The 27883-nt window shown below is 37.0% G+C and overlaps 1 protein-coding gene and 1 long non-coding RNA gene across 4 annotated transcripts in view; one reads left to right on the top strand and one right to left on the bottom strand.

Moving 5' to 3' along the window:
• pex5la (peroxisomal biogenesis factor 5-like a) overlaps positions 1–27883 on the top strand; it is a 114616-nt gene that overhangs the window by 7462 nt on the left and 79271 nt on the right. For all 3 annotated transcript variants that reach the window (XM_028444960.1, XM_028444962.1, XM_028444959.1), the window contains exon 2: positions 6482–7080. In XM_028444960.1, coding sequence (XP_028300761.1) covers positions 7060–7080 — 21 coding nt within the window. In that variant the 5' untranslated portion in view covers positions 6482–7059. The remainder of the gene's footprint in view (positions 1–6481; positions 7081–27883) is intronic.
• LOC114462261 (uncharacterized) overlaps positions 25597–27883 on the bottom strand; it is a 74802-nt gene continuing 72515 nt past the window's right edge. Inside the window, exon 3 of the long non-coding RNA XR_003673923.1 lies at positions 25597–25725. This is a non-coding gene — a long non-coding RNA (uncharacterized LOC114462261). The remainder of the gene's footprint in view (positions 25726–27883) is intronic.

Raw genomic sequence — 27883 nt, 5'->3', positions numbered from 1 at the left:
GTGCCACACTATAGTCATTTCTGTGTTTTCATCTAATAAATGTTAGTGAGCCTTATGGCATAGAAAGGAGGCAATGCCCCTACTACCTGCATATAAACAACCATTTCTGCACCAGCCTAGTGTGTCCACTGTGAATATCAAGAATAGCAATCTTTTTTGTTTTACTATATGGTACATTTAACAAAAACATCCATATGCTTTAGGCCTAGGTACAACAGAGGGGCAGGGCTGTGTTTGTTGGTGTGGGAACTAAAACTGAAATCAGTTTCTTTCCATGATTTGACGTAATTTATTTGCTCTATTAGCTTTTTGTCATCATTTTTGCTCTGCTCTCTGCAAATACGATCCGTCCGACTCCTTTTCAACATCTGCAATAGTAACTATCACACCATTTCAGTGAATACAGAGCAAAACAAACACATTTAAATCACTTCCTCTGATATCTCTTTTTGAAATGAGACACAATTTGATAAAGATTGCAGGGTGTCACTTATCAAAACTCAGTCCACTCTAAAGTAAGCAGCTTGTCTGTCACATTACTGTTGGTATAAATTAAACCCTTACTGCAGTATCTTTAAAGATACTGTAAAGAGTTTATACGACTATTGGTAAAACACTGTTGGGAGTATGTGACCTGTTGCTCTGCAACAAGTGGTGAAAAAGTCATGTGATGACTCTGAGGATGCAGATAATCATCCTCATGCTACAATTTGCAACTACTCCAATCCAAGTAATATCATATCAAATAAAATGTCCAATATGTAACAATTCAATGTATCTTTATCCGGTGTTAACGTCTTAAAGTCATTTAGGGTGTGAATCACTTCATTAACACCACAGCACAGAATGATACATGGGGTGAAATTGAGATTTTAATTTTTAATCAACTCATTTGGCAGAAAACCATTAAGTCTGTGTCTGATAATTATACTGACACCAAAAGTGTCAACTGTGCCCACTTCATTTATAACACCTCACATTTTTATACTGGGCAGATTCATTAAAGGTTTAGAGGTATCAAAACGTGTGCAAACGTCACTCCACGCGCTAATAAAGGGTACAAACCCCAAGGAATCAGGAGTGCGCGGCTGCTGCGTGTCAGAATGCAAGCTCAGTCTAATGAGCGCGTTTTCCTCTAATGAATATGTAAAGTAGGCAAATCTCACAAAGGGAGCAAAAAAATGGGAGGAGGAAATGCAAATAAATTAATGCAGTGGACGCAATGCAATTCATCAACTCTGGAACTGTTTACGGTGATTGTTTTAGCACAGGAAAATAGTACGACTGACAAGCAGGTGCACACACGCACACAGAGATCAGCTGCAGTAAATATTGACACAAAACACGGCGGATATGGAAAAAAAAAAGGCTACCCTTAACCTTTCTAGTATAAGAAAATAAATTATAGTCAATATTAACAGCCACTGAATAAGAAAATGTAAAGTAAAGTGTGTGTGTGAGAGAGAATAAGCTGGACATGCACCTGTGGCGACTCGTGTGGAGTCCAGTGGCTGAGGTGCAGAGGATGTTGTGCTCGGAGATCCAAAAATGTCGCTCAGGAGTCCGGACGCACCGCTCCAATGAGCTTCTGCGCGTCAGGCCAGAATCAATTAAATTATGGGGAAAAATATAGGTTTTAGGTTTGGTTTTAAAGTTGCAATGAATTTAAAAATGACTCTACTTTGCATGTGCAACTCTTATTACCCACCAATGGACAAAATGTTAAAGCTCAGAGGTGGTTCAGTAGATCAAACCTAAAGTAATATAAAAGTTCCTCTTTAGTGCACACAGTGTCCTACAGAGGGTGAAAAGACATAGTTGATTTCTATGAATGCTTATTTCTTAATATTCTGCAGTGTTTTATTGATAAAGAAGAGCACTCAGAGAGGGCGAACATCCACCAACCGACAAGTATTCTCTTTGCCAGATACTGGATCAGTGATACTGATAATGGTACCATGATCATTCAGTAATCTTTAATAATAATAGTATAGTTATTCCAAATATATTGGCACCCCCATTTTTTCATAAAATCTGAAATGAGCAATCCAGATTCAATACATATGAATCTCTGTGAGGAACCAATCTGACAAAACTGAGTCAAATTTCATTAAGATTGGTAAATTACGAACAAAAATGAATTTTTGGAATTTAGCAATGATGAGAGATAGGGATATTTCCATTTCTCAAAATGATCCAGAATCAGTATATGGACCCAGATCCCTTCCAACATTTAATGTAATCTTCCATTGCTTAAGGTCTATCTAACCCTTGTCAAAATCTGTTTAGTACTATTGACGTAATCCTGCTCGTACACAAACGTTTGTCCCTCCCCTGTCATGACGTCACGCCCCCCAGTTAGGAAGCCACTGATATATGCAATATGTCTTCATAATGGGTTCTTACATCGTGCGATCTCAAAGGTTCAAGTTTTCAGTTCTTTCCACGATCCAAAAGCTGGTAATGTTTTAAAATGGACTTGCAGTGATAGTTTCCCAATTTCTGTGCAGTCCTCTAATTATAAGTGGAAAATGTGGATGATGAATGAATAGATTAAATACCACTTTCATTTTATAAACAACCAATTTTAGTTTCACTGTGTTTGGGATTAGGCGTGTTCATTTTTGTTTGCTAGGGCTTTTCTACTGACCTTTCCTGCTCAGAATTCAATAAAAAGCAATAACTCTTATTAAGTTAGTAACCTTACAAAGAAGATAATAACATTTTAGACTGAAATAATGTGTCTGTCTGAGAGCATTGGTGGTCTATTGTGCACACAGAGATGTGATTCTGCTCATCTTGTCAATAATTAGGCCCCTCCGTATATGCCTGTCAATACAGGCAATTGATGGTAGAGGGAGGGGCAGACCACACAAATAGACTCTTGTGCAATCTAAAAATAGGCTGACAGAAGTCTAAGTATTCACAAAAGCAACACATGCCAGAGAATATCAAAGCATAGCTTTTGTCTATATATATATATATATAGAAACAAGCTTTGCTTTCAAATAATATATTGGCCTTAGTGAAATAGGAACGGTGAAAAACCTTAAACTGTATCAAACAGTGTCGTATGCAGATGGATGTTGAATGTATGAGTCCGATACTTAACTCCCAGGTATCATCAGATATTTTCATGTTTAGGTCTTGTTCCCAAGAAGTCTGCACCTCAGCCAAAGAAGTAGGATCTACTGTATGTGATGCAACGCATTATATATTTTGGAAATCTGTTCTCTGGAAATAGATAGTAGCTGCAAACAGTTTTCAAGGGGGCAAGCATGTGGTTTGTTTGGATAAGTGTGGAAATGCTTTGATGCAAAGCTACGGGCCTGTAAATATCTGAAAAAGTGAGATCTGGGAATATCACTTTTTTTTTGCGAAATCTTCAAATGACATAAATGAGCCATTAACAAACAGATCAATGAAAAACACAATCCCCTTTGTTTGCCAAGTTTTGAAACCCGACTCATTTAAGGCTGGTAGAAAAGAAGGGTTAGAAGTAATAGGAGCATAGATAAGGGTCTGTTTGACGGAAAAGTGGCGATGACATTGAAACCAGATACAGAGAGAGCTTTTAACCAATGGATTCGTGAATTTTATTTTCCCATTTAATGGCAATGAGGAACACATTAGAGCTATGTGTGTGGCAGAAGGACTAGATCCCAGTTCCATAACAGACCAAAGTGGGCCGTCGTACTCTTTAAATGTGCAGAGCCAGGTGGACTAATGGGTAAACTTGAATATGAAACATATTTTAATAATGATTTACTATATAGACCTATGTATAAGCCATAGAACTATAACATTGTTCCCCAGTTTTGCATTTAACTCAAATGTAAATGACAGATTGTATAAAATGTTCTTGCCAATTACAATTACAAAGTCAATTATCTGAACTCAATTACATCTCAATTACGATGACAACAGCAACATTTTTTTTTTCATTCACAATTTCGTCACATGACGTTTTGTGATTATAATTATGATAACCCTGATGCTTTCTAACTTATGGTTCTTAGACAGTTACTGTAGCCTGCCATCAACCAACAGTGTAACTTTTTTCGCAGATTTGACTAAAACCATTTTGACATCGACCTGAATGTCCAGATGGTCGAGCTCTCCACATTAGCATCCGTGAGCTGTTGTGAATCCTTTTAAGCAGACTTTGCATGCAATCTGTTGTCACTCAATTGTATCAATGAGTGTGTACTAGGAAAGATTGTATGCAATAACAAACACTCTAAGACAGGGCAATTATGCAAATGACTGAGGAAGTAGGAGGGCGGTGATGATCTGCTGCTGTTGAAGATTTCTCTACCGAGGTCACATCTGATGTGCATTGACGCTTATGTAACGCACATTTTCGCTGGCTGGACGTTTTGCACTGGAGTGCATTTTTATGTGTCTTGTCACAAACATTACAATTACTTCCTGTATCTTCAATGAAGTCCCTTTGGTATGAAATATTTACACTTTTCATATATGTGAGAAGCTGTAAAGCCTGAATCCATGTATGAAACCCATGATATGATTCACCACTAAGATGTAGGCTGTTGCCAATGTCTATATACGTGCTCTGGTTCTCACACGTAATAACAGAGAAACTATAGCTCACACTGCTTTTGTTATGTAATTGTGTTTTTCTGCTAATTAGGTGAAGAACAAGAGCTAATTTGTTCATTACTGTACAAGCAGATACTACTAGCTTTTTCAGAAACGGCACTGCAATGTTCGTTTACATAATAACTTTCAAGATATTTGAGTTGTCTTGTTTTAAAAATGCACTATACAAAAGTCAAGGTATTGATAATTCATTCATATTTCAGGAGGATTTTGATCATATCATTCTTTAACCATAACATCTATGGCAGTGTTTCTCAAATGGGGGTACTTGTACCCCTAGGGGTACCGTGTAAGCGATGGTACTACAGAGGGTACTTGAGAGAGAAACTGAGGAAAATTTACAAATAAAGTGTCAGTCTTAGTCCAACCCCAGGAGTGAGATGACTGTAAATGATAAAAACAATAGAAATAAATCTATTCAGGAGCCACTAAATCTTTGTTTTTGGTTTTTTTTTTTTAAATTAAAACAACACACAATCTGAAACAACTTTTCACTTTGTGAAATATAAATCTAGTTAAACTAAAATGCAAAAAAAAAAAAAAAAAAATCTGAGCTCAAACTGATCAAAAACTAATTCTAGAAAAAAAATTTTTTGGTTTGGCCAGAAATTCTTGATATCAAAATGGGGTCACCACCTAAAAAAGGTTGGGAACCACTGCACTAAATACTTTCTTTCCACTTATTTACAAAATGAGATTCTTTTAAAATGTGTGTTATCACTTGTTCATTCCATCACTATGATCTAGAGTTGTTTTTAAATAGTTTTCTAAGCAAAATATTGCATTTGGACAAAGGGGTACTTGGATTCTAAAGTTAGAGAAAGTTTGAGAACCAGTGGTCTATGGCACCCCTTTGAACTATAAAATCCAAAATAAGGTCCATCAATCTCAAGTCAAACTATATTTGACCCAACAGAGAATCCAATCCAGTTTGTCACCAATTAAAAATTACATGGGGAAGTTCCAGATGAGGTCAGACCTGTGCCTGAATGTTTTTTTTTTTTTTATACCTATAGGGTTCTCTGTGAAGTTTCGTCATTTCAACGTGGAAGTGAAAAAACTACTGATAAAATCGCATGTAATTGTTCATCCAGGCCATCTGATATGCAAAGTTTTAGGAAGATTTAGTTTAGACTTTTTTTTTTTCAGGAAAATTATGTTGTGGGGAAAAAAATTCCGATGTAATGTTTGCTCTAAAATTTGCACTAACCAAAAAAACCTGTCTATCCCAGAGCTTCTTAACTCGTGTGTATATGGAAGTAGATCTGTGTCTTAATTATTCAATTTAAAAAAAACCTTGTCAATCAAAAAAAAAGTGTACTTCAATCAAAAATAAATATTTTCAATCAATTCGATTCAACTTTATTTATATAGCGCAAATTACAACAAAGTTATCCCAGTGCGCTTAACAAAATATAAAGTCCAATAAGAAAGAAAGAACCCAACCAAGTCAAAGAAAAACAGTGTTCAAATGCAAAAAATGTAATAAAAAAAATTTGAAACCCAAATAATCGCATTTGAGCACCTTTTTTTTTTTGATTGAAGTCATTTCGTTTTTCATTAATTTTTTTTTTTATTTTATTTAATTTTTTATTAAATAATAAAAACAAAAATGGTAAGGGACCCAAAAAGTATAACATAAACCTGTTTTCAGTGGGTCACGAGAATTCACCTTTACAAAAAAAAGTTACATGCAGCAATATAATCACACTTGAAAAATGTGATTATAAAATTATAAAATCCAAAAATTTGGTGATTGTAAAAAAAAAAAAAAAAAAAAAAAAAGCTTCATATTTGGTACTATTTACATTTGATTAACTTTTTTTTTTTTTTTTTGTTATTTCACTTTTTCTATAAGTGGATCAAAGCTGCAGCACCAGAGGAGGCACCAGAGGGCTGGGTTAGAGGAAGCAGGAAAAAGAGCGCACTATAAGAAGAGGATGGACCCGGAGGAGCGTCCAGAGCTCCACACCACAGCTGAGGGACGACAGAGGAGATGATAGACACACACACACACACACGCACACACGCACACACACACACACACACACACACAGTGAGAGCTAAAGGACAGGATGAGCACTCAGAGGATTGGGCGGCTCTACCCTCACACAAGCCAAACATGCAGCTGTTGTAATCCACCGTGAGAGAAATCCGACCCTGATAGGTACACCACAAAGTGCGGTCCGACGACGTACTTTGTGCGCACCTCGGTCTTTGTGCCGCGGCGCACACACACACACGCGCACACACACACACACTGACTGTGGATGAGCGGCTCAAAGTGTCTGTTTCAGCACCGACTGGGTGAACAGCTCCTCTCCAGCCCGGAAAACTAACTCTGCCTCGGCTTCCATCGCTTGACACTCCTGCAACTCCGAAGCAAGTGTTAGAAATTGACCGAGGGAGAGATCCGCGGCTGACTGCGCGCTCAATATGTACCAGGGACACTTACAGGTAAGGAGGAGGCTCTGCATGCTTTGTTTGTCTGCGTGAAAAACTCCGCTGATGTACATATATGATGTAAACAACAACAACAACAACATAGTGCATGCAGCCCACTTCACATCTGCTACATTATGGGACAACATCTGTTTAGTACTATTTTTGAATTGGACCTTTGTCACGTGGTCGCACCTCTGAAAGGTAAACAAGGGAGAGGGTCTCACACGCACAAACACATGTTTCAAAATCATCAACTCAACTCTGTGCGTGCGTCACCTCGTGCAAGCTGACGTCAGTTACCATGCAGTCAGCTGAGCTCCCATGTGTGTACTGTACCATGTACAGTAGGCTACAAGCAGCTCTAGAGCTGTGTTATTATATCACTAGGAGGGGCTCAAACTATAAACGGAGACAATGACAGAATAGCTCCAAAACATAAGAAAGCAATTATATGGAAATATATTTTACAGCAAAACTTAGTATTTCTCTGCATTCCTTTAAAATATATATATATATATATATATATATATATATATATATAACATAGTAATAAATATTATTATATTTTACGTCATTCACAAAGAAGAGTGTATGTCCTTTACAAGCTGACAAAGTACTGCAAAAAGAATACAAACAGGGCAGATATATTGGTTATAGTGTCAACATAAGAAAGAAACATTATGACATTGCAAAACTTTTTTCTCTCCTGGCTCTCTGATTCTGTATTTGCTATCGTATTAATGTGGTGTATCCCAGAATTCACACCTATACTACGTTAGTGTATTATAGTAGTCTTAATAGTTGTGTGTGTGTGTGTGTGTGTGCGTGATGTTTCAGATGCAATTGTGCTGGCATATGAGAAATATGAATTATGTCAAATCACCCCATTGTTTCAGTGCAGTTGGCATGTTCTCCCTGTGTGATCGTGAGTTAACTTAGCTGCTGTGTTTCCTCCCATTCATTATTTAAAATATAGATAGAGCTGGGCAATATGGACCAAAATTTATATATATATAAAGTCTTACCAAAAAAACAATTCTGGGTTCAATTTGCTGATGAAAAATACCCCACATGCACATTTATTAAAGGTGCAGTCCGCAACTCTCAGATCCCTCTCTCCCCCTCCTTGGCCGTTGCTCTCTTGCCCTGCCTCCAAATTTTCAAAAGTCCCTCCCTCAGAGGAGCTAACAAGCTAACGTTAGTCTGACAGCAACATCACAGTGATATAACATGCTCTGTTAAAGGCATATTACTGCATCGTTTCTCTCTCTCAATGTGCACACACCTCAGTAGAAGCAACAACACAGTGTCACTTACAGCAGCCCACACAGAGGCTGCTGTGCGCACATGAACAACACATGCACCACAGAGTTCTAGTGTAACAATTACAAATCAAACAGAATGTAAATCAAGCAGCAGTAATTACCTTTCAAGCAGAAAAGTCACCAATTCCATGTTCTACTCCTCCACACCATACACTGTAAAAAAAAGATGGCGCTCTAGCTCCGGGAAAGGGGCGGGGCCTGTGAGCAACAGCTGTCAGACAGCCCAACAAACACAATCCTGGCTCTGATTGGTTGTTTTTGCTCGGTCACGGTGCATTCTGGCAATCTGCCAAAGGCTGCAGGAGCAGCAGGAGGGACTCAATGAGTCTGTTTTTTTTTCACACAAACTACTAATTTGATGTAAATCTGTCCTTATATAGTGACAGCTTTAGCAAATATGACAAAAAGTCACTTTGATAAGAGTTACAGGCTGCACCTTTAACAAACAGCTGCACAATGTATTCCAATTTAGTTTTTTTGTCATTTCAAAGACAGCACGTGTGAGTGAGTTCTGCCGTGTGGCTTGTTTCAGGGAAGGTCAGCAATCCATCTAACTTTTCATGCTGTTCTGAGAAGTAGCAAAAGCAGCGACTCTTAAAACAAGAATTTAATACAAAAAAAGTTATAAAATAAAAATATATAATTATTGGCGATATCGTAATTTTCTATATCGCCAAAATAGAAAACTCGATATATATTGAATCTTGACATATTGCCAAGGCCTTTAAGGGAAATAGAGATTTATATTTATATTATTTCCTATATTGAAAGTATAGTTATTTAAAGCCCTAAACAAATTTGTACAACCCAGTGATTTAAATTTATATTAAGAAAAATCAAAAACATGAGTGAATAAAGTAGACTATTCTACATAATGTGCAGCAGTTATTGCAGCCTCAATTTGGTAAAGCCAATCTTCATCACCATTTATTTCAATATGAAATGAAATGACGTTTCAAAGCAACAACAATCTCCTTCCTCAGTAATGTCGAGTCGACCTTATCCCAGTTTGATTGAAGTTAACTGTTTGACAGAGATACCGCAGCCTCCAGACAGTTGATTATGTAATAAAAGACAGCTCCTTAGTCAGTGTCCCGGAGCATTAAAGACCAAAATTAAATATTTCATGATATTCTACTCAAGCAGCAGTATTCATTTTAAATGCATGAATCAGCGGTCAGCAGTTCTTGTCTGGATCACCACAGATGTGTTTGTCAAAGGTCAATGGAAAGCTCAAGAGTCTGGAGCAGTATAGAGGAAAAACACAGTTTGTATCACATGCATTCAAGTCGTATGTAAGACCAACGATAAATGGCTAAAACAAGATTTAACTCTTTGTAGTCGTTAGTGGGAATATGTGGGACATCTCCAGTGTGTGTTTTATCTGTATGTTTAACTCATGCAACCATGATGAAAGATTGTGTATGTGTGTGCATATGGATTACAAACTATATATAGTTATAATGGTACTTTTGTGGGCCCAGAGTATAGTTAGTTGGCTGTTTACCTGAGAGAATGATTTAAAACACATTTTTGGTGTTGCTTTGTGTCGAAACCTTTAGTCGGAAGAGTTTTAAAAACTATTTTTTTTTGCTTTTTTTTTTAATAAGCATTTCACACAGTGTAATTATACATGACTACTAGAGTCTAAACAGGAGCCCACATGATCAATCTTCCAACATGCAAGTTTTGATGTGTAAATGGTAAACACAGCTCTACCTAATCTATGTAACACTGCACACTAACAGTCCCACGCACACACAACCATTAGATTTCCCTCAAAGAACTCCAAGTCTACAAGTCATTCTTTTATTAATATGATTCTCTAGATTTCTTCCATGCTGCAGGTTTCAAGCAACTGTCTGGAAGTTAGGGATAAGAGTGAGCAGTTTTTAATTCACTTTCTTATTTAATAATCTTCTTAATCCCTCTGTGCCTTGGTGCCGCAGTGTGAGCGGGTTCATATGGAGCTTCTATTTATGAGGACTGTTTTTTTTTTTTTTCCTTCCATAAACACAAACTCATGCAGAGCTGTGGCTCTGCGCTGTGTGACACAATATTAGGTGGATCAAATGTCTGGCTCAGCTTTCATAAATGGCGCCAGATGTTGTCCTTGTGGCCGGTTTAGTACAGGTGAAATCAAAGCTTTTATTGGCTATTTAGCTAATCTACAGGAGACCACATGACAAATGTATTCTTCAGTAGGAAAATATGTGACACAATGGCCACTGGCATTGGTTTACATCTTTCATTAAAACTTTCATCTTTGAGCATTTGTAAGGAAACATGATGGTGAGATTAATGCCAGGGGATAAACATTTCCTGAAAAACCTCAATTTATCAAACTGTTCAAAAGGAAAACAAGATGAATCTTGCTGGAACTATTCATGGAAGTCAAGTGAAACTTCAAAGGAACCATCAAAGGCAATCAGCAGAACTCCTCTGAAGAAGACTGGCAGTTGACAGTCGAAAACATGTTGAAAGATTAAAAAAAAAAAAAAGAAAAAAAACCTGAAAAACCTCGTCTGAATAAACAAAACCTCAACTTAACATACTGTTCAAAAACAAAATAAATCTCCATTCAGACAGAGTTTGACAAAACAATTATGGGTTGAGTTTCCTTGATCCATGTTTAGAATCAAGCGAGTTACAGGAGTGCTTGTAGTGAGAATGAAAGACATACTTGCCTAATGGCAGTGAGGCTATGAGGCTTTTGGCTATTTGTTATGTTAAGCACAACATGATTACATAATGTAATTACCATTTTTCCAAGTCCCTCCAGGCCGATCTTAGTTGGATATTATCGTTGATCAAAAATAGATCAAGTCTCATAAGATTACAGTTATTCAGATCATGAGTTTATTCGACGACATAAATCAGTGGTTCCCAACCTTTTTTCGGGTCGTGACCCCATTTTGATATCACAATTATCTGGCGACCGCAGAGACCTTTTTTTTTTTTTTTTTTTTAGAATTCGTTTTAGATCATGTTTATTAAACGCTGAGTAGCCAGGATTAGTGCACAAAGCGATAAGTGCACCACCTCAGATATTATACTGCTTTTCATTTGAAATAGATTTATATTTGAGATAGAGTTATTTGACAATTATTGTATATTTGAAAAATAATAATAATTCAGAACATTTTAAAAAAAAAAGTTTTTTTGTTTTTTTAACCCACATTAGACATCTCAGGCGGCCCCATTTTAATTCCAGGTGACCTCACATGGGATTCCGACCCAAAGGATGGAAAACACTGCCTTAAAGCTTATATTCAGAGTTTCTGAGAAATCTATATCTATGTATGATTCTTTTGAAATGCGAAAAACGAGTCTTTTACTATGGTCTACTGCCGGTGGTCATTAATGTACATACTGTAAGTCCCCCCTTAGTCCTATAGAGCTTTATACAAATTGAATCGATCGCCGAGTGGGCACAGCTAATATGCTTCGACTTCCTGTTTTTGAGACTGTCAATCAAAGTGAATGCAGAACTGTGCATCCGCGCGTCACAACAGCAAACAGGTAAATATGATTTTGGCTCTTACCTGACCCATAGACCTACAGTATATCAATGGGACCTTGTTATGTTCCGCAATGCGCATGCAGAAAAGTAGAGGCGTGGCTTCTGGTAGATTGGGAGAGGAAGTGGGAGGAAGTAGAGCTGTTGAGGGCGGGACATCGAGACGTCTTCTCAGAAACTCCGGATGTCAGCTTTAAATGTTAATTGAAATTGTCAGATCAAACATTATTATTTAACCTGACATTATTCTAAGATATTATTATTATTATTATTATTATTATACAAACCAGTCTTCTGTCAAAGTTGGATGTCTCATCTCTACAAAACTAGTTTGTTAATTTTGATGGAAAGTTGGTTTATGTTCTATGATGAGTAAATATTTTCTATTTAACAAGTAAAAGGAAATTCTCATAATTAAAATCTTACAATCAATGCCTTGAAACACTCTAGTTTCTAGTTAAAGTAGTTTATTATGTATTCCGAGTTGAGCAGGCGGTCAGAGAAATTATTTGACATGTAGGTGACCGTGCATCACATCAATAGGCATTTAACATGATCGCACATTATTTTTACAACTATCTCTGCACAGTCAAAGACGCTGTCATTCACACATGTTAATGTCTGCCTGAGAGGTGTGGTCACTCAGCTTCTGACAAAACAGTGACTTCCTGGAGGCCCCTTTTCCACCGGTTAAAGTCTCCTTCATTTAATGAACCGTGGTCTTGATTAAGAGCATTTTAATAGGCATGACTATTTCAGGAGCCGGGATAATGAGTGAAATCAGGTGGTATCCGCCTGGAACGAAGCTCCACCGACAGCAATGCTCTCCTTGTCAAAGACGTGTGCCAGGGCTGGAAACTGAATGTCAGCAGGAGACACAGCCCAGAGCGAAGCTTGCCATAGTCGGCAACCTCTGGCACTTTTAGTACGGCATAAAAAAACTATGAATGAGGAACAATAATTTATTACATTTAAGAAAAAATCATTGACTTTGGAGTTTAAATGAATTCATTTTTTGTTTGAATGAACTTGTTCTATTCAAAATGGTGTAGAAGATAATTAGGCTAAAACGCTGATTGTAGGATTGCGCATGCTAAAATAAAGAGCAAATGTTCGCAACATTTAGCAACAAACCGCTGTTGTTGTTAAATCTAAGTCTCAATGTTAAATATTACATCTAAATGTTACATTTAAATCTAATTGTTAAAACTACATTTAAATCTAAATGCTAAATGCTAAATCCTTTATAATTATCACTATTATTATTATTGCTGCTGGGTTGTTCTTTGTTCTTGTTTTCTTTGTTTTTTTTTGTTTCGTGCACCATCTACCAAAACAAATTCCTTGTACTGTCCTTAAAACTGTACTTGGCCATTAAACATTTCTGATTCTGATTCTGATTCTACATGCTAAATGTTAAATCTAAATCTAAATGTTAAATCTAAATCTAAATGTTAAATCTAAATATTAAATCTAAGTGGTAATTTCTAAATCTAAATATTAAATGTAAATATTAAATGCTTAGTTTTTAACATTTAGATTCAGATTTAACATTTAGATTTAACACTGACGTTATATTTTTACGAGAAAAGTTCACAAGTTTCGCAAATATTGCTGTAAATCTGGTCAAAAGTAACATAAAAAAGTTACATGTTTTTTAAACATGGTTTGTTGAGCAATATTGCTGATGCGCAACTTTACAATCAACGCCCCATACTTAATTGGGGGTTATGGGAGTCTACCAGATGTAGATTTAGATTTAACATTGACATAACATTTTTACAATAAATAGATATCACAGATTTCACAAATATTGCGGTAAATCTGGTCAAAAGTAACTTTTTTTTAAATGTGGTTTGTTGCTCTTTATTTTAGCATGCACAACTTTACAATATACTATAGTTAGTATATTTAAATGTACATCATCATCAGGAATGAATGCCTACTGTAAGGGGAAAAAAACAAAAAACATGATGGCATGGCTTTTCATTTGAACTGCTGATTAAATTGGCAGCACTGCTGTGACTTGCTTCATCTAACGACATTGAAATTTCTCTTGGCGACACTGACAGTCAGTCTGTGTGGAAAGTGTGTGCTCTGGCTTTGCTTATTTGGGTTTTTTTTTTCCAGTTGCGGCATTCTGCCACTGCACAAAGATGGGGTAAACTGTGCAAGTGTGTGTTCTGAACTGGTGACTGGTAAAGTGTATCTGGTCCAATGTCTTGTAAAATAGGCTCCAGCTTTTCAGTCGTGCTCTGGACAAATAACCGGACAAAGGGATTAAATTAAACTCCCATCATTTCCAATTAACCTCAAGACTTTATGACATCCTTGAAATCCATGACATTCAATTGTGATACTAAAAGCTTTTCTTGGTTTGAGAGAGGTTGAATGTGCAGCTGAAGTTATGCCTCACTGAGCTATTTCCCAGCAGACTGTGCAGCCCAAGTTCAGCCTTGACTTCAAACTCTCCGACCTTCATACCATAATTTTGAAGGATTTGTGCATTATTAGGAAGTTTAGGTTTTGAGGGGACCATTTACTGAATGAAAAAAGGGGGCACAATGGTTAGTTTGAGTAAAATGTAGCTTTGTAATGTCTCTGTTCAGTACCATCTTAAACTTTCAAGCAGAACAAGAAAGGAAGTGCTCATTTCTGCTCTGCGTGCTGCATTACCAGATATTCTTTAGCTTGTATCTTTCTTATCAAAGCCTGCGGGCAGCTTGAACAGCTCCATAAATATAGAAAGTATAATAATTGTTAATGCCTATAGATAAATATGAAGCTCCCACACAAGGATGGTGATGCTACAGTTACTGTTGAGTCTCCGAAGGAAATAATGGTAATATTTTCTTGCCCTGACTGGGTCTTTATGGGTCTGCAAAGGTCCTGAGCCACTTGTGGAGCTCGCCAAGCACACGATAACGAGACTAAAAGGGATTCAAGCATTCATCAGCAGCTGTTGTCTTCTAAGCTGATTGAGATCTAAGCATGGGAAGTTTGTGACTATGTAGTTAATTATTACATACCACATCTCTCTGTTCTCTTACACACACACACGCGATTAAACTGAAACTTATTAAAAGTCAAAAATATTTTTATTCTTCTTTTTTAGTGATGTGAATGATGAATGACAGGATATCAGGATACAGAAAACACAAGAAATAACAAGAAATAAGTCAAAGTGAAGGAAAAACACTTCAATGCATCCATTTACAGGACTCCACATCCCACAATGCAATGTGTGAAACTTTTCCAAAAATGTCGATAAAAGAGTGTTTACATTGGAGACCAAAACACACTTTTGAGTGGCAATTTAGACCTTTTTTTCTAAATGATATTTGATTCATTGATATATGAGGCGTATACACTAGAGCTGAAGATCTTTCCTGGAACCTCAGTTTTACATCTGTTGGTTTATAATGCATCAAAGAACTGTAGAATAGATGAGCTTTCACTGAGACGGCTCTTACACTACATGCACTGCTGCTAATCCTCCTTTTCATTCTCTCAAACATGCACATTTGATGAAAGAAAAAAGCGAGGGGAGGGCACGCTTTATAATTGGCTTTTAATGCCTGCTCGTTCTCAGAAAGCACGTCACTACAATTGCACGGAAACACTGTGTCAAATGTGTGACGCGATTGAAGGAGCAACAGGTAAAAGAGTCGTGATCGTCCCACAGATATAGATCAATGTAGAGGAAGCCCCGGTTTACATAGTCAACACTTGTCAAATGGAAAAGTAATTTCCCAATATTTGTTTTCAGTATCATAGAGTAAATATTAGCTTTTCCATCAGGCTATTTGGGTATCTTTTCTGTGTAGCGTTGCGTTGTGTTGAGGTGTAAGGGAAACAACATGTAATCAATCTAATTTTGCACAGATCAAACTAGTTTTGCATTTTTTTTTTAGAAAGCATGTGAGTTGCTTTGAAGGTAAATATCTACGAAAATAAAAATGTCACACAACATTTCCTTGAGTGGAAAGTTTAAAAGGATCCCTATTGAACAGTTCTACAGGGTTAAGGTTTTGCCAGAAGGGTTTGACCGTGGGTAAGAGTTGTAGCTCAAAGGCCGTCCTTCGTTTTATGAGTTTGAATATCAGGGGACTGTTAAGGCCTGAACTAACGACACGCACATCAAATGTCAACACGAGGAAGCGAGATTTCTCAAACAAGAAGCCCATTTCTGAGAAAGGCTATAATCAGGAGCTTCAGAGTTCAACATCATCATCTCCGCTAGAAGATTTCCTCTGGGTGACTTTCTGCTCCAAGTCTGTGAACAGCCGCTCTCACACACTTCCACACCGAGAGTCCCCTGAGCTACTGTACAATGCCACGGTTTATGTTTTTTTTTTTTTTCTTTCTGCCAGAAAAAGTAGGACAAGTAAGCATCTTTGTCATCGAGAGTGCAGGGCTGGGCAAAGAGTACAGGAAACTCATCCATCTCGTTGGCCTAACCAATTCATAACAGTCATTCTCCAACTGGGAATTTCTATGCTCCAGAAACCAGGAGTCTTAGGAGCTGGAGGGCGGGGAGCAAGTGTTTGGTCCTTCAGTGTCAAATGAGCTGGATTAGAGCTTTTGACAAGCAAATGAGCATTTTGGTGTGCCTGATGACAGCCACAGCTTTTTCAAATCCAAGAGACTGCCAAATGAGAGCTGGCGACACCATTCCCCTTTGAATTACCAAACATTTTCTATTTCTATCAGCCTTTCCATCTGAATCAATAAACTCTGAGCTGTAGCTAATTTGTCTGTGTTAATTTGTGTGTTTTTTCATTAACTCACAAATGTTTGACACCAGGAAATCCATTGCAATAATAGAAAAGCTAAATCGCATGAACAAGAACATTTTCCACCAAGGGATGTGAGCAAAGGGGCAGAAACAGACAAAGATACTTTAAATGGTAAATGGTCTTGATTTATATAGCGCTTTATAACCACACTGAAGCAGTCCCAAAGCGCTTTACATATCAGCTCATTCACCCATTCACTCTCACATTCACACACCAGTGGGACAGGACTGCCATGCAAGGCGCTAGTCGACCACTGGGAGCAACTTAGGGTTCAGTGTCTTTCCCAAGGACACTTCGACACATAGTCAGGTACTATGGGCCCATGTTAAGCTAAATCGACTTTTCTGTGCTTTAAACATCATAAAAGTGCTATTTGGGCTTCATACACATGTCCAAAGTGTTTTTTTCATTGATTCCCTCAATCTTTAGTTAGAGGGTGATTTGCTCCTTTCTTACTACAGGGTGAGCCCAAACACCTCGCTCCAATTTGATGACGTGTTCCCACTTTAATGACGAATTTGACTCGGCACTGAACTGGAGAAGCCACGCCTCCAAGAAGCTCTCTGCCGTGATTGACATGTAAACAGACACACCCACGAAGGTGTGCATTTCAGCGTCCTTCGCGTAGTGCTGTGTATGTATTTTCTATATATGTACCGGTGAACGCCCCGCCCCCACGCTCTGTCTCGTGTTTATAAAGCAGCATGAGCTCGGCTACGGAGTGGGTGGGAGGAGTGCGGGCCTACGTTACTGTCAGTGTCAGTACGGAAGTCAGTGTCCCGTCTATAGACACGCCCACTCATGAATATGCATAAGTAGGCTGCAAATCAGCCTGTTTGTGTAGAGTTGCTCAAAAAGTCACTTTTCAGAGGCTAAAACTCTGGAAAAACAAATATACGTCAAATACCATGTTTTTGGGGTTCTTAGAACAAATGGAGATGGTGAAAAATAGCATGACATGGGACCTTTAAGGTGATTGCAGTGTACACAGAAAAAAACTTTAAAAAAAAATTACTATTGCACAAAATCCTGAGAAAAGTCAGTGTTTTCCAAGATGTGGTTAGCCTATATTGATAATGATATTCAAACTTCACAAGACATACCATCCAGTGATTTACATAAGGGTTTGTTTTTATTTTTTATATTTCAACTGAGTTGAAAAGTATGTCCAGAATTAAAGTAAAATAAAAGCATGGTTGTATTTCCAACTGCAATTTAATTAAAAAAAAAAAAAAAAAAAAATTCCATTCCAAAAATATTGTATCACTATTGTGAGTCCTGTGGCAAACTTATGGCTTGGGTGCAAAATCCGGACCTTTGGAGCATCTAATTCGGCCCACAGGAGAAAGTAAAAATGACAGAGAAAACAGGAATCATTGTGTAAATGATACGAAACAATAATTGCAGGTGCTTATATTGCATAATTGCAATCATTTTTAATGTTAAACAGTTGAAAAAACTCAAGATTCTTACAAAATTCATATTTTTTTCCTCCAAATATGACATACTATTTCCCTTAATTAAAGAAAAATTTGTCACAAACTCTAGGAAATTTAAAGTGAAGATCCTTTTGGGACTGATTATTGCTTGCATATGGTTGGTTTATATTTATTTCATATTGTGTATTTTATGTATACGTAGAAGTGCAAACTATGGCACAACAATGCTGAAATTACTTGTTTTCTTGTGGCCAACCATAAAACTGCTCCGTATTTGGCCCCTGAACCAAAATTAGTTTAACACTCCTGGTCTATCTATCTATCTATTTTTTTTTTTACCTTTATTTAACCAGGAGAGTCTTTTCCACTGCAGGAGACATTGTAACTGCACAAAGAAGTCAAAGTTGATTTAAGAGCCACAGGCAGGTTGTATGTTATTGTTTTATTTTAAGTTGTTGGCACATGGTATGTTAAAGCCAATGTTTTAAGTGTAAAATATGCCAATAAAATATGTTTCATACATAATGTTCTCATGAAGATGTATACATTTACAGATTAGTTGTTTCTTAAGTCATAAATATAAAAAAAGAATCGCAATAATCGCCTTACACTTTAATATCGGAATATATTGTATCGTATCGTACCGTGACCTACATTATGTATCGGGATACGAATGGTATCGTCAGATGCCAGGCAATACACACCCCTAGTCAGCTATAAGGTGCTGAAGAAACTAATGGTAATGTTCCTAGAAAGAAACACATTCTGAGGAGCCAAAGAACAGCCAACACTCTATCAGGGAAATAGCTTAACAGCTGATTAGTATGAGAGGCGCCAAGGTTTTGTTGAAGTGAGAAGAATTTAAAATTGTTAAAGTTGCCAAAAATGATTCACATTTTCATTCCTAAGGCAGTGCTCCATTACAAAAAGCCCTGTTCTGAGAAACAACAAGGAAGGTTTATTAATCCAATACACACGATAACAAAAAAAAAAGCCAAAACTAAGCTTTTACCATTCATCTCACCTTCACCTGTGCTGAGGAAAAGTAAAGGTAGTTCGTCCTGTACGCCTGGAATAAAAACCATTAATCAAGGTATTGTCAGTCACAAAAAGCACTTTAAAAAAACTACTTTTAAAAGCTTTCCACCTCTGCCTGATTTGATTAGGAATGTAAAAGTACTGATTTATTACAGTTTTGAATTAAATATGATATTTTTCTCAATTATTCATGTTTATGTACGAGGGCTGATGACTGACAATGTGACGTGGCTTTTGAAAATTGTGGTAGAAAAAGAAAATCTTCAAAATGAAGTCTTTTTATAACTAATTACTTCCTCGTATCTGGGACATGACATGAGTAGCTTTATCTGTCAATCCTATTCCTGGGTCTAATGTTGAAGCACCCACATTTTTAGTGGTCTTTAGTGGGTAACTATCTGCAGACTGTTCCAACGTCTTCATGACTACTGTTTAAAGTGAGAATCCATTTCTTTGCCTCGAGCGAGAGAGATACTCATCTTGGATTTTCAGACTCTGAGTCTACATCCTTCCTGTAGATTCACCCATGGTATCTGCACCCTTGAAGCTGGAAAAGTTCATTCCAAATAAGCCTTGGATATAATTACATAACTGTGGGACAATCAAAGGGCTGCACATCAACGCATTAATTTTTGTACATGAAATAATACCTATTACAACCTACTCTTTTCCCACTATTTGTAGTGCAAACCTTTTGTGACAACTATGCATGTTTTGTTCTTGCAAATAGAAAAATGCATTTCTTATATTACAAAACTGTGACCATCACCAGTCCTCTCTAAGGAAATTTAAGCTAGGTTTTATTGGGGAGAAAGATGTAAAAACAAAGGGCAGTGAGTGAGGGAGGAAATACAAGGGTAAAGGAGTTAGGGAGGACATGACAAAGAAGGATGAGAGGGTGCTGTTGGTATAATATAACTTTACTATTGTGTAGACGAGTGAGATCTGCTGTGGTCGTGTAATTACTAGGACTTTAAATTAACCCCCGCAACTGCGGGTAAAAATGAACTTTGGCGAGTAACATTGTAGCGTTATTAGCCATTTTGGCTGGTGAGGAGTGAAACACCACTACTGTTTGAATCGGCAGGCTGCAGAAAGTCATTGTTGCCAGATTGGGCTGTTTTCCGCCAAAGAAATTTGAGGGTTTTTGTTTGTGTTTAGACTTTAAAACATAATGTTTATCTGGCAACACTGCTTGTTGTACTAATCCTACATTTCCCACGAACACTATGTCGTGACGTGTCATTTAACAATTGGCTACATGCTTATGTTAGTGTGATTGTCGGAGAAGACAAGCAGAACAGCGCAAAACAAACAATAGGAGCTGGAATTAAGTTGTAAAATTAGCTGTGAAAAACCAACACAAACAAACGTGGAGATATTTATCGGATGTTGAAAAACCTGGACTGTAAAAATGGAAGGCTGCTGCCGACACAGGGGAAAATGAAGATGAAAGAGGATCTGAAAAGAAGAAGAAATTGAGGAGTTTTATTACTAAATGGATGTCAGGTCATGAGTGGCTGGTATTCAACCATTTGTTCACCTTTAAAATGTGCATTATACAGTTTGGGAGTGGGATTTGTTTACATTTGAAGAGCATACATGTTAGTAAAACATTTTTTTTTTTTCTCTACATGTAATCTTAGTACTGATTACTTCTATTCTGTCTAACTTCAAACAGTGTTCCAGGGATCCAATTTTCATCTGAGTTAAGTTTGTTTATTAAGTCTTGAGAATATACTTTATAAAAGGTTCACATATTACACCTTTTAGGCATTGTTACAACATTGTTTTTACATTAAATGTTTATATTTTTTACCTTTTAATGTATTTCTACAAAGTGTTACCGAATATTCTACAATCAAATAAGAGAAATAATCAGAGCATCTCGAAAAATAACCTCAATAAATCAAATTAAAACAATATATAATTGGAGATTTTAGATGCATGCCGATATGATGCGATATCGGTTTTATTTATTTTTTGCTGTTTTTTTCTTTTTCTTTTGCTAATAATGTTCTGCTATCTGATATCAATATCGGCCCGACTGTTTACAGAGAGAAACGCTGTTCTAATTTATGTCAAATTAATTTCCCCCCAATTATTATTTTTTTCCTCATGAACCAATTTGTCTGTTCAAAGCTCTCATGTGTCAGGCTGTTGTTGAAAGAGAAACCTTTGATGTAATTTGTACATGCTGGATGACAGATGGCATGTGGATACTGTAGTTATGAGAACTAGCAGCGTTTTCCAAACACATGCACAAACTATATATAACATAACATATGCATTTTAAATATTGTTTTGAAGGAGTTTGGAAAGCAAAGCTGCATTTCTATAAGATGAGTAGTGAATGAAATCCCTGGGCTTTAGTGTAGAGAGGAGCAGGGTGCACAGGTGGGTACACCAGCTGAGAGGTCTAAAGGCAGGAAGGGATTCCAACCAGGAAAGACCAACTCTTTACCTGCACCAATCCTTTAGGCTCAGCCCTCATGTGCACCTCATGCTCATACGTGTGTTGGTCCAGGCGTGTTCATGTTTGTCCAAATACACTCATGCAGAAGAACCTGCACGCAATTGTGCATCTGTGTAGCCCAGAGCAACCAGGCATGTTCACACAAGTGTAGATAATGAGGCAAGGCATGGTTGTGTGATTCATATTCCTCCACACGACAGGAGCTGCAATTTGCCAGAGAAGAGGTGGAGAGGCCGTGGCCCCCCTGGCGTCTCTCCATACATGCAGGGAACCAACAAAGAATGAAAGTGACGGATGATAGATTTGCGTAGTGTTAACCGAAAAAGACACCAATGATCTTCCCTAATGAAGTGCTTTTCAGGTTCAATACGATTCAATACATAATGTTATGCATTCTTAGACATACCTTTCCTGAGTGACTATTTATAAATCAAACAATGACAGCACATGGCTCTGTTTGTTCACTGAAATGTGATACAAGCATATTTATTTAATGTCTCCTGTATCTGAAGAGAACTGAAATATATAAAATAACAAACACTCAAATAATAAGAGGTTACTAATCATTCTTTATCATAACTAAGATCATCATTAATGAGAAGTCTCAATGGTCATCCAGGTCATGTTGACTCTGTTTGGCTTAAATACATTGAGAGTCTGGGATTGATACCTTGGAGTTGATTAGCCTCAAAGAAAAGACATAAATAAAAGTTGTCTGTCCAAATATTATAAGACGAATAATATTAAAGAAATATTTTCATTAATATAATTAATCAGGGTTGTTTGGTTGTTGTTTATACAAGTTTAGGAACATATTCACTGTTTTTGTAAAAATATTTTTTTCCTGTAAATAACAAAAGTAAATAACAGTTGCTTCAACCAGGAATCAAACCCCGGTCTCAAAGGTTTAATACAGTGCAAACGTTTTACCTATACAATGAAAAAAAAAAAACTTAAAACCTGAATCACAAATTTACGGAGAGAAAACTAAAATCTCGGTTGTTCAATGACATCCTGGCATTTTTGGTCAACTTAACTATTCTGCAAAGGGTAAAACAATTCTCATCTGAACAGTTAGAATATTAAACTGTTAAATAAGAGTTAGCCTCTCAACTCAAATACCTTAACCTAATTCATTCCAATTGTCTTTTATATTGTAAAACTGTGCATTGCTAATGTGACTCTTTTCAATAAAATCCTGAACGCGTGAGTTATTTTTACTGCCATTCATTCAAATCTTAGCCAGGCAGATTCCAACTTTACTGGTTATTTTTCTATGACCTGTAAAGTGTTATTAGGCCTGGGCAATATGTCCTGATTTTTGGCAATATTGAAGTTTTTTCGGAGTTGCTGTTTTTGCTACTTCTCAGAACAACATAAAAAGCACGGTTTGATGGATTGCTGAGTGCGTCCTAACCCAGACCTTCCCCTAAACAAGCCAAACTACAGAACTCACTCACACATGCTGTCCCTATAGGAGAAAAAGCCAAAAGTGGCACATATTGTGCTGCTGTTTGTTAATAAATGTGTCTGTGTGTCATTTTGCATCAACCAATTTAACCCTGAATTTTCCTTTTGGTAAGAATTTGTTGAGATAAAATATATCTAGATTTACAGTATATCAAATATTTTTGAGAAAAAATATCCTTATATCAATTATGGTCCATATCGCCCAGCTCTAGTGATCAGTGATTCTCTTCTATCATTGCCAAGATGACCTAAATATATTGAAACTTTGATTCGTTGTTGTAAAACTGTGGTTGAAATGATTAAAGCTGCTTAGCTCAGACTCTGGCCGTCTGTCTGAGCACAGTGCAAAAGTACAGTAGAACACAATTGACATTTGAGTCTTCCCAGGGCTTCATCAAGTGTATTTTTTGACTGAAATGTCAGCCGTGAATAAATTTGTAATTCTAAGCAAGAGACCTTTCCTTTTCAAAACTATTAAGATTCTGAATGAATTGATAAAAGGCGAGAGGCTCACACTGACGTGGGAATTAAAAGACTGTGAAGCAAGGAAGACAAAGACCTATGGTGAGTCTGGAGTCGGCTGAGCATTGAAAAGTTTGGGTTGGATAAAACAACTTATTCTTAATTGCAAAAAAAATGTTTTTTTTCGAGGTTACTCTCTAGGAGATAGAAAAACATTGTTCTATTGTATCTGTCAGCGTAATCCATCTCTGACCAAACCAGCTATGAGCGAGTGAGAGAGATATATTTGATATTGTTAAAACGTGAAACAAAAAGCAAAAAAACCACTATATATTGTTTGTTTGTTTCCTCTAGATCCCCATTAGCTATACTGCAAAAGCAGTAGCTATTCTTCCTGGAATCTAAATCACAGACTATACATGCATGACAGTTGTGAAGTATAGCAAACAGATTATATAAGATGTACAAATAACATTCACACAGGAAAGAAAAAATTACCAAAATAAAACACAATAACCAAAGCATACATAATACATAACATTAATCGAAATACACACAACATAGAAATGAAAGTAAACTAATAATTGATCAAAATAAAACTCTACCTGTTTGCAAAATATTCAGCTATAAAATGATGCCATAAATTACATATCAAGATTCAGCACACAATACGTAATTTAATTATAAAATAAAAGGTATAATCCACACAAGCATGTTTGAGTATCTTGTCTTTTTCAAAACTTTGTATGATCAGGTTTTCAATCAATTTTTGTGTACCACTGGCAATGTTACATAATATACACTGTCATTCTGTCGCTGATAATTATAACACTGACACACATCAAACATGATCTACAGTATGTGCACATTTACCACTTTGCACTTTCCTTTTTTTCATTTTAACAGTATGGGACATCTCATTTTTTGGTCACAAACCAATCTTGCCCATGATTCATTCATTAATTTAACTTCTGTACCCACATCGAGCACAATAAGGGTAATACTTGGTCTGCCACATATAGACATTTTTTCCCGTTAAAATAGCATATATAGTGTACAATACATGCTTTTATATTGTGGATAACAGAACATGGGGAAAAACCTACAAAGCATGCAAAATAAGTCCCATGTTTCCACCCAAAGACTGAAAGCTAAGACCCAGCGCCTTCTTGCTGTGAGGCAGAAATGCTAAATGTGGTCTGATTCACGAACACAGGCTCTGCATGAAAATGTCTCTCAGAGTACATTTCTGCCAACATCAGCTTTTCCAGATGCTGCGCTGCTGGTGTAAAACACAAACAAATGTCACAGTTAGTTACCTTTGGGCTGAATTGACATGGAATTTATTATCTGTGCCTCCGAATGATCCGAGCCATCTGTGTTCAGTGGTATTGATCGCTTACCTTCAATTTTAAATTTGCGTTCATAAATTTTCAGCTATTGCAACCAAAATGTCACCCTGAAAATGATGCATTATGCAATAAAACTGTCAGTTTTTCTACAATTTACAGTTATGAATGAAGTAATCACATTTTAAGCTAAAAAATAATTACTATTACGATTAATATTGTCGTTGTTTTTATTAAGCATTATGTTAGGTAATGCCTAATTGATAGTATCCATTCAATGCTGCTAGTTTTGCAGTAAACTGTAGGATTTTTTTTATTATGTGAACAAATGCTTAAATAATTGGGAAATACAATAATTGTTGAAATATGTGTATGACTGCATGAAATAAAATTCTAGCTCCTACTAAAAAAAATGTATGTGCCACAGTATAAAAACCAAAAATGTAATAGGTTTGTGTATGCCTGAGGAAAAAGGCACCAAAGGGGGCTGTGCTGAAAGTCAGCATCTGGGAATAAGGTGGGGGGTGGTTTAGATGGATGGGAGGATGAAAATAAACTTCCAGGATAGATCATGAATCACCATCAACTGGACTTACTCACCTCTATTTTTGTCTTTTATGAGATTTATTCAGTGAAGTTCTTTCAACGTTGCCAATAATGTATTTGCCTGGCTCCAGATTGTAGATACATGAGCACTTCAAATAGTGCTGGCATCTCGTTGGTGGCTAAAACGTAGAGTAAGCAGCTGAGGGAGTCATCCATGGCTCAGCACTGATGTTCTGAGAGCACAACAATGAGGACAGTTAATAGGTCAGAGAAAGGCTTTGGACTCAATGGTGCGTGAAAAGGTGTTGCATTCAAAATATCTAAAATGATAGCCTTGGATTGACTGTACGGAGACCTAACCTCAAACTTTTTGAAAACACTTTAAGGCAACACTTTTTTTGTTTAATACTTATTATTAAAATAACTTAAAGCTGATATCCGGAGTTTCTGAGAAACGTCTCGATGTCCCGCCCTAAACAGCCTCACTTCCTCCCACTGCATTTGCCAAACTACCAGAAGCCACGCCTCTACTTTTCTGGATGCGCATCGCGGAACATAACATAACAAGGTCGCATCGGGTTGTATTAATATAGGTCTATGGGTCAGATAAGAGCCAAAATCATATTTACCTGTTTGCTGCTGTTATGACGTGTGACCTTGTTTCCGTGCACAGTTCCGCATTCACTTTGATTGACAGTCTCAAAAACAAGAAGTCGAAGCCTATTGGCTGGGCTCAGTCGACGATCGTTTCCATTTGTATCGGGGTCTATAGGATGAAGGAGGGACTTATATACATTATTGTATATGAATGACCACAGGCAGTAGACAATAGCAAAAGACTAGATAGGTATTTTTTCGCATTTCAAAAGAATAATACATAAACATAGATTTCTCAGAAACTCTGGATATCAGCTTTAAACCATTTTTTTTTTTTTGCTCTGTATGGTTTGTGACACCCTGTATATCAGGGGTCGCCCCTTAAGATGTAGCATCTCATTTTCCAGACATTTAAACACAAAGACACATACCGGTACATACACACGCCCAATTAAACAGCACAACCTTTTATTTATAAATCACTTTGCAAATTAACAATTTCACTACAACAAGCAACTTTAGGGGTGTGCCTAGTTTTTGGTTGGCTACAAACTCATGTATAAAGGAAGTACCAGCAATGAAATGTTCATGTCCTTGCAGCTTGTTTGTGTTTTGTTGATTTAGTTTGTTCCTGCTACTTTCACTTGCTTTGCAAAAGTTTTCAAAGAGAAGAGAGGCTGATTTGAGCTGGAAGCTCTCCAGCCTGGCAGGGGGTAAAAGATGGCAAAGAGAGAGGAAAAAAAAAAAAAAAAAAGAGAGAGAGAGAGAAGACAAACTAAGCAGAATGATTACGTGTGCCTCACGGCCCCTTGTTCAATCAGCACCACTGCCCACATCTAATCTTGTGTGAAGAGCACCCTCTCTTACACGCACACACACTCGCTGGCACACAAGAAAACTAGAGCTCTTTCACTTGAAGATGATCAGTTACGATTCTCGAGTTGTTCTTCAAGTTTGCTTTGAAAGTCCAACGTGTACCGGCGCGTGTGCGACAATGGTCACTTTCCTTCTTCATCAGAAATACCTACTCATGCTCGTTCGAGTGACAGGGAAAATCATCATGAATAGAAGATGGTCTTTGATGGTGATTGGCTAGACATCAGTCCGTTTCCATCCTAGGCAACAAAAAAACAAACAAACAAACTAAAAAACATTCAGAGGATAAAAAAGAACACATTTTATTGAATAATCAATGGTCACAGAAATCAATATCCATTGGTTGAAGCTGGTGAAGTGGTGGTGTTTTGGGGACGAGACTTTACAGGTGGAAGAGGTGAAATTAGCAGAGAATGAAATGTTATGAAAGGCTGTGATCGTGAGCTTCACTGCTACTCGTACAGACTTACATTACATACAGACTAGCAGTCATTTGCACAGAAAGACTAAGGTTAGGGTCAGGGGTTAGAGCTAGATTACCAAATGGGTGATTACAAAAGGAAAACAGTTTGGAAAGAGGAATGGGAGGGAAGCTAGGAACTGTGGTTAAATAACAAGACTGAAAGAAAACATATAACCACATTTAAATAACCAAAATCCTATTTCATGAAAATTATCTGATAACTCATATCAATTTGAAGCTGCAGTTTGTAGAATCCTCTCTCTGCTTTGCTTTGAAACTGAAACTGAAACTCCCATACCAGTATTTTTTGCAAACGTGCTCATGGAGCACATATGTTTGTAGAAAGATCTCTGATTGGCTGACATCCAGAGTCCAAGAGCCTGGATTTCTAAACTTAATTTACAGGGCCAGGAGAAGTAGAATAGATTCACTGTCCACTCTGAACACTTTGGATT

Source organism: Gouania willdenowi, chromosome 4, assembly GCF_900634775.1.
Source record: "Gouania willdenowi chromosome 4, fGouWil2.1, whole genome shotgun sequence".
Classification (NCBI taxonomy): domain Eukaryota; kingdom Metazoa; phylum Chordata; class Actinopteri; order Blenniiformes; family Gobiesocidae; genus Gouania; species Gouania willdenowi.
Note: the sequence above shows the minus strand (reverse complement) of the source record. Positions and strands in the feature narration are given on the sequence as shown.